Source organism: Notothenia coriiceps, unplaced genomic scaffold, assembly GCF_000735185.1.
Source record: "Notothenia coriiceps isolate Sejong01 unplaced genomic scaffold, NC01 NC01_scaffold00003522, whole genome shotgun sequence".
Classification (NCBI taxonomy): Eukaryota; Metazoa; Chordata; class Actinopteri; order Perciformes; family Nototheniidae; genus Notothenia; species Notothenia coriiceps.
The window spans coordinates 335246-341676 of NW_011336223.1; the positions used below are offsets into that span (position 1 = coordinate 335246).

Below are 6431 nucleotides of genomic sequence, written 5' to 3' on the forward strand. Positions count from 1 at the left end.
TAACTGTGGAGAAAACCTGGTAATCTCCGGTTATCTTAGTTTCCCTTCTAAAGGATTTTAGGTAGATTTGTAATAGTGTAACCACTACGTACCGTCGTGCGGGTTTGGCCTTCGACCCAAACGGCCGCCCCCGATACCCCGAATTGTCCAATTTACCGTAAATTTTTTTTGAGTAAATTTTTCGGTTTCTATTATTTTGTACTTATTGTTTCCATGTACTTAACCTTCAATGTCACGTCACACACTCTGTGTAGACTTTCAAAATTCCAGAACTGAACCAGCAACGATTGAGAAAAATCGTCTTTTATCAAAAAACATACTGGAGTGAAAGAAAAGATGAAGGAAACAATTGAAATAGGAAATCAATAACAATTCCACAAAGTACGATTTGCTTTGGGGTGAAAATTTTTTTACAATTAGACGTTTGGGTTATAAGTCCTTTTAAGTTGCCTTAGGACCGGGTATAAACACATCGTATTATGTTAATTGAACGAGGGTTCTGTAAGTACATCAAACGATCAAAACCTGGGGTAGACATTGGGGTTATCTGGCGATTGCACAGGTGGCATAAAACTTGCGGTTCCTCGGAATTTTTAGTTGGAACTTGGACACTTCACCGTGGACAGAAGAATACCCCGCAGTGTTGACGAGAACACAACAAAAAAATAAGACTCTCAACCGGTGAAGTTTTCACAAAATGGCGAAGATTATACGTACAGTGTTTTCTCGAGAAATTACTGAGTCTCCCTTTTGTGTTCCTTCAATTACAGGAGAGGACTATGAAGAGGACCTTCACTCTAGGAAAGGTAGCAACTCTATAGGGTCGGTAGTGGAAAACTAAAGCACACAATAAAATTCTAACCTAAACCGAGGGGGGCCAGAGATATCCACCCAAAGAGTAAATCCACCCAAATGACCCCAGAAGTGGGTCAAATGTCACTTGTTTTGCATCAATCACTTGTTTTGCATCAATCTTGATACAGGGTACTTATTATTATTACTTATTATGTGTTATAGTTTGGATTCCTAAAGCTTTTAGTCTTCGATCCCATCATTCAAGGGTGGTTTTCACTATAAGTAATGTTTTCTTTTTTTGGACGGACACTATAATTTACATTTCTTTACTATGTTCAATCTGCATTTACTTTAAAAATAAAAACATCTATATTGGTTCTGACTTTTCTACATCCAACTCACAGGTGAATCATTGCTTTGAGAAAAAAGATGATTAATTTACCCCTTTTTAGAAGTGAAGATATACCGGTAGTCATTTGTTCTGGGAATGTCATTTTCGAGCCTGAGGCCTGAAAAACAGGCTTGGGGCTTAACAGGTTAATAATATGTTTCTTAATGCTCTTGTGTTGAAAGGTGCTGCATAAACACACTTGCCTTGCCTTACCGTCATCTCGTTATGTTGAATATGTACGAAAGGAATTAAATTAATGACACTCGTATTTCATTTAGATAAGGCAAGCTGCAAGGTCTTGGTATTATGGATGCTACCTCAATGTCATGTCTAACACAATGTATTGAATCCATGCTTTTGTTGTCAAATGGCCTCTATAGCTATTCTATAGCTGTGTCAAATAGTTAACTTTTGGCAATTTGTGTTGAACTGATACGTTTTGATAAATATTAGTGCTACGTATCATATACTGTACATGTCAGACTTTTGGATAATAACATGGGTAATCCTTCATATTGGGGAAGTCTGCGATCAGATTAGAGGTGAACAGTGAAGTGTATTCTGGCACTTTATGGTAAACAGGCTTGTAAAGTGTGTTATTCTGATTAATAATCACACCCTTAATTTTCACCTTGCTATTTTAATAGGAAATAACTGCATGTTCCAAACACAAGAGCCACGCTTCTGGCAGATAAAAAACATGTCATATTTATAACTGCAGTTAAGGCAGCTCTCCAATAATGACTGAAATAAACAATATTCTAGATCAGTGGCGAATGTGTTTGTTTGTTTAGAATCCATAATATGTCTTGGCAAGAAACCAAGGCAGAGATCTAAGCGTTAATTACTTTGTGTTAATTACATTAGACACATTGATTCCAATAACAAGTTAAACACACATTTTGTTTATTAATTTTGTGGTTGTAAAGTACAGAATGGGAAAAAAATAATGCAAGAAGCTCTTTGTAGATCTGTAAATAGTGTGTGCCAAATGAGATGAGAGCTGTCTCCATAGGCTTTATATTTTATTAACCAGGTGGAAAAAAATCCATATTTTATAACAATTTTCACTTACTTCTGCTGTTGGGAGGCATTTTTCAATTCCACACAAAAGATAATGTTGATATTGATAGACTTTCAAGTGTTTTTTAAGGTCCTGATTAGCTGAAACATATGACTTAAGAGTTTATGTGGGGGTTATTGAAATTCAGGGGCCTATTTAGCTAAATCTGCACAATGAGGTAATTTCGATTATTATTAACATCCAATAGTTTCAACCCATGCATAAGCCTTGCAGGAATCACACTTATCTGCAATTTGCAAGCAGAAATCAATTGTGAAACGTGACACACCCAGCACTCGCTTGTAAGTACTGCTTGCAAATTGCTTTGGTGAAATGGGCCCCTATTAGCCGTTGTGAAATGTTACAATTGACAAGCATATTGTTATTATTATAAAAATTGTATTGACTGATTCCAGTGCACTCTATCCCCTCACAAATGCTGTTTTCTATGTAAACATATTTAACAGTCCATGTGTCAGTGTGACTAATTTAATAATCCACCATAACAATCGAAATCGATGTTACTCTTTATGGATGTGAAGTATGAAACATGTTGTTCAGAGGAAAACCCTTTGGGGATGAAAGATATGTGAAAATAGGTAAAAAGCTGCAACAACTGTCAAGAGAAACAAAGTCGTTGTTTAAAAATGAATGTGTAATTTGCATCCTCATAACGTTATGCAAATGTAGGTTCACATTTAGATTCGTCTTCTGTTACTCACCGTCTGGTATGTTAATATGAATTTTATCATGTGGCCCACCGGCATGTTCTGGGTAAGGAATTCTCTCTGGCTGGGCAGGGCTGGCTGGTAGTGGATCTTTGCTGTAGGGAAAAACAAGAGTATACAATGAATCTCAAAAAGAAAAAGCCCCTTTCAGTCTCCTTTAATCCATTCTCACCTGGTTAACTGTACACTATAACATTCCAGACAAATCGATGCTTTATTTTTAGAGACCTAATAAAAGAGGGAAATTGAAATAAGTGAAGAACGATGGAACACTTGAGCTAATCCCTCTATTGATCAGGATTGTTTTATCCTGAAACATTGACTTGACATTGACTCCACTTCGAGCGATAGAATTACTAACAAAGAATTACTAACAAAGCACTTATATATTATACTAATAAAGGGCTGGCTTGTCTATAGCCACTTGAGTAGCACTTGAAATGTGTGGCTCTATGAAACCTGATGTACTTATATGATTCTGTTTTCTTCAAGGTTGTATCTTACTGGTCGAATGTACTTACTGTAAGTCGCTTTGGATAAAAGCGTCAGCTAAATGTAATTTAATGTAATGACGACATCCGGGACTAACGTCCAGTATTATTAAAGTGGCTATTGAAGCCGTTAAAATGTATTAAATAAAAAGTTATGGAGGAGATAAGGAGGAGAAAAGGCGTGTGGATGTAAGAGATGAATGTCAAATGTCAAAATCCTCTGTTTTACGCGTAATAGGACATTGAAGACTGAGGCGGCCGGTGTCAGTACCATATGTGTTCGGGGTCCGTCGCTTACCAATGACGTCACACATTGTGATTGGCTGTACGGTAATCGCACGCTGATTGGTGTCAGCGTGCGATTACCGTACAGCCAATCACAATGTGTGACGTCATTGGTAAGCGACGGACCCCGAACACATATGGTACTGACACCGGCCGCCTNAGCAAACGATCAAGGGATCCTTATGGTACATGTATCCATGTTACCAATGTCAAAGGCTCATTAAAGCATGGACCTAACATTTTGGAGAACTTTCGATTTTGTTCCTGTAGGTTTTCCACACTTTTTCAAATGAAAGCATGAAAAAAGCAATGAAACAGCCTTCAAAGAAACGTATTGTAAGTCAACAACAACAACATCGCTCAATTCCCTTTTTCCATTTCTTTATACTTTGGCCCAGTGAAACGACTGAATACCTGCTACTTTGTTATTTGACTTTGACTACCACCAACTGAGTAGAAGGACAGGAAAGGAGGAAGGAGTGAAATTGAGCGCATAACAAAAAAAAGTCCATCTCCATTGCCCACCCATCTGCCTGTTTGTCTGTCTTTCCTTCAAGGCCCATGTGTCCTTAGCTCTGCCAGGCACAATCTGCCACTGAAGCTCATAACTGCAGAGCTTCAGGGGGAGGCGCAGAGAAAAAAAGAGAATAGGAGGACAAAAAGAGCATCAGTGATAAAGAAAGTGTAATGTGTCAAAAGATAAAAACAGATTGACATCAGAAGCTGCCATAGAGCTCTGAACAAAAAAAATATGTCTGTATGAATGTTGATTTATGTTGTTAATGAGGAAGAGCTACAGGACTTCTGGAGTGCAAAGCATGCTGGGATATGCCTAAGATATATCCACAGCACAATACAGCCTCCATCTGTGGCCAGTGGTCCTTTTGATGCACATGTGCACAGGCACTCGAAGCGTAATCCCTCTGGAACAAATGAACTATTTTACCCCCAATGATATCAGTTATTGTCTCACTTCAACAGTTCATCATCTTTTTTTTTGAGTGTGTTGATGGTGGCATGTTTACATCTAGGCACCATTTTAGACGGTAAACAGGCTCCATTTTCATTACAAGCCCTCCTCAGTACAGCGGGCTGCTTTAATGAGAAGCAACCCTTCATGTTGTCAGCTATGTCTGTGAACATTAAACAAAAGGATTTCCAGCCAACCAGCTGCCTGTGTTTTAACCAAACCTCTGGCAGAAGGGTTTAGGGTTTGGACTGAGTGTTAGCGTAGCCAAACTCTCTGGTAAAACATGGATTAGAGAGCGGAAGGGGAATTTGATAATCCCCCCCCCCCACCCTTCTCATTTTCTCTTCCTCTTTCCCTGCCTCTCTCGGGTAATGAATGACAAATCTCAGAGGGCCGGGGATGCCATCAGAATAATATTAAGATAATGTCATGGTGCGGGCCTGGACAAAGTTAATTTGTTTTCTATTCAGATTTTATATACGCTCTAAAAGAGAAAGCAATTATAAAGAAAGTTGATAATGTGACAGGCATCCATTTAAATAGCTTTGTCATATTGGACAAAATGTAAAGGACACTCCACAGATTACCAAATGAAAAAGTAATTATATTACTTTACTATATTCTCATAAGTAATTAGTCAGCATTGTAGTTAATCTGCTGAATTTCAAACCAAAATTCAGCAGTAACTTCTGTCACTGAAATGTGCTTTTACTAATTGAATTGTTTCAGCCTAACTCTCATGATTCTGTGTCCTCGTGAAGTAAGAGCATATTTAAAGTGGACCTATCATGCTATATTTGAAAAATATATTGTAGGGCCATACCTATACAAAACATGTCTGTGAAGTTTTTGTTTCAAAATACCAAAGAGATCATGCATTGTAGCCATGCCTCAAACTGCTCAAACCCCTCTTTTGAAGCCCTGTTAGAGAAAGGATCTTGGGTCTTGGGACCTTAGCTTGAAAAAAATAAAAGGAGAGGAGGCGGAGCTAATGCCTGATTAGAATTCTGCCGGAGATAAAGTTAAATTTGGTTGTGATAAAACGCCATCCTGTTCTAAACCACATCAAGGATTATTTCTGAAACAGTATGGAGCTCAAATGATTTTTCTCTTGCGGGTTTATCACAAGGTGAGTTCCTTTTTTCATTTCCTGTTTTTTTAACACATGTGCTCTACAGTACAGGTTAGCTCTGAGTGTTTGCGAGGCTAGCTAATGTAAACAAAGATGTCCAAAACACGTCAGGCATTGTTTTTGATAGCAACTTGATGTGGGTCCGCTGCCAATTTGACATCAGTTCAGATGGAATATGTATCCGCTCGTTGTACACCCGTTTTTAAAATATTTGGGTACATTTACATTACATTGCATTTAGCTGACGCTTTTATCCAAAGCGATTTACAATAAGTACATTCGACCAGGAAGATACAACCTAGAAGAAAACAGAATCATATAAGTACATCAGGTTTCATAGAGCCAAACATTTCAAGTGCTACTCAACTGGCTTTAGATAAGCCAGTCCTTTATTAGTATATAAGTGCTTTGTTAGTAATTATATCGCTCGAATTGGAGTCGAGTACGGGTACGGAGGAAAAGAGAGAGGGGTTTATTTTCTGACGCTGCGTGAGTTCCCCGACGCACCGGGGACACATATACACACATGTATAAAAGACATCATAAAGTGCATTTTGCATGATAGGTCCCCTTTAA

At 38.2% G+C, this 6431-nt stretch overlaps 1 protein-coding gene across 1 annotated transcript in view; it reads right to left on the reverse strand.

The window, feature by feature from the left end:
* Positions 1–6431, reverse strand: part of LOC104941588 (amine oxidase [flavin-containing] B-like) — a 42143-nt gene that overhangs the window by 21413 nt on the left and 14299 nt on the right. Inside the window, exon 2 of the mRNA XM_010766715.1 lies at positions 2972–3075. Coding sequence (XP_010765017.1) covers positions 2972–3016 — 45 coding nt within the window. The 5' untranslated portion in view covers positions 3017–3075. The remainder of the gene's footprint in view (positions 1–2971; positions 3076–6431) is intronic.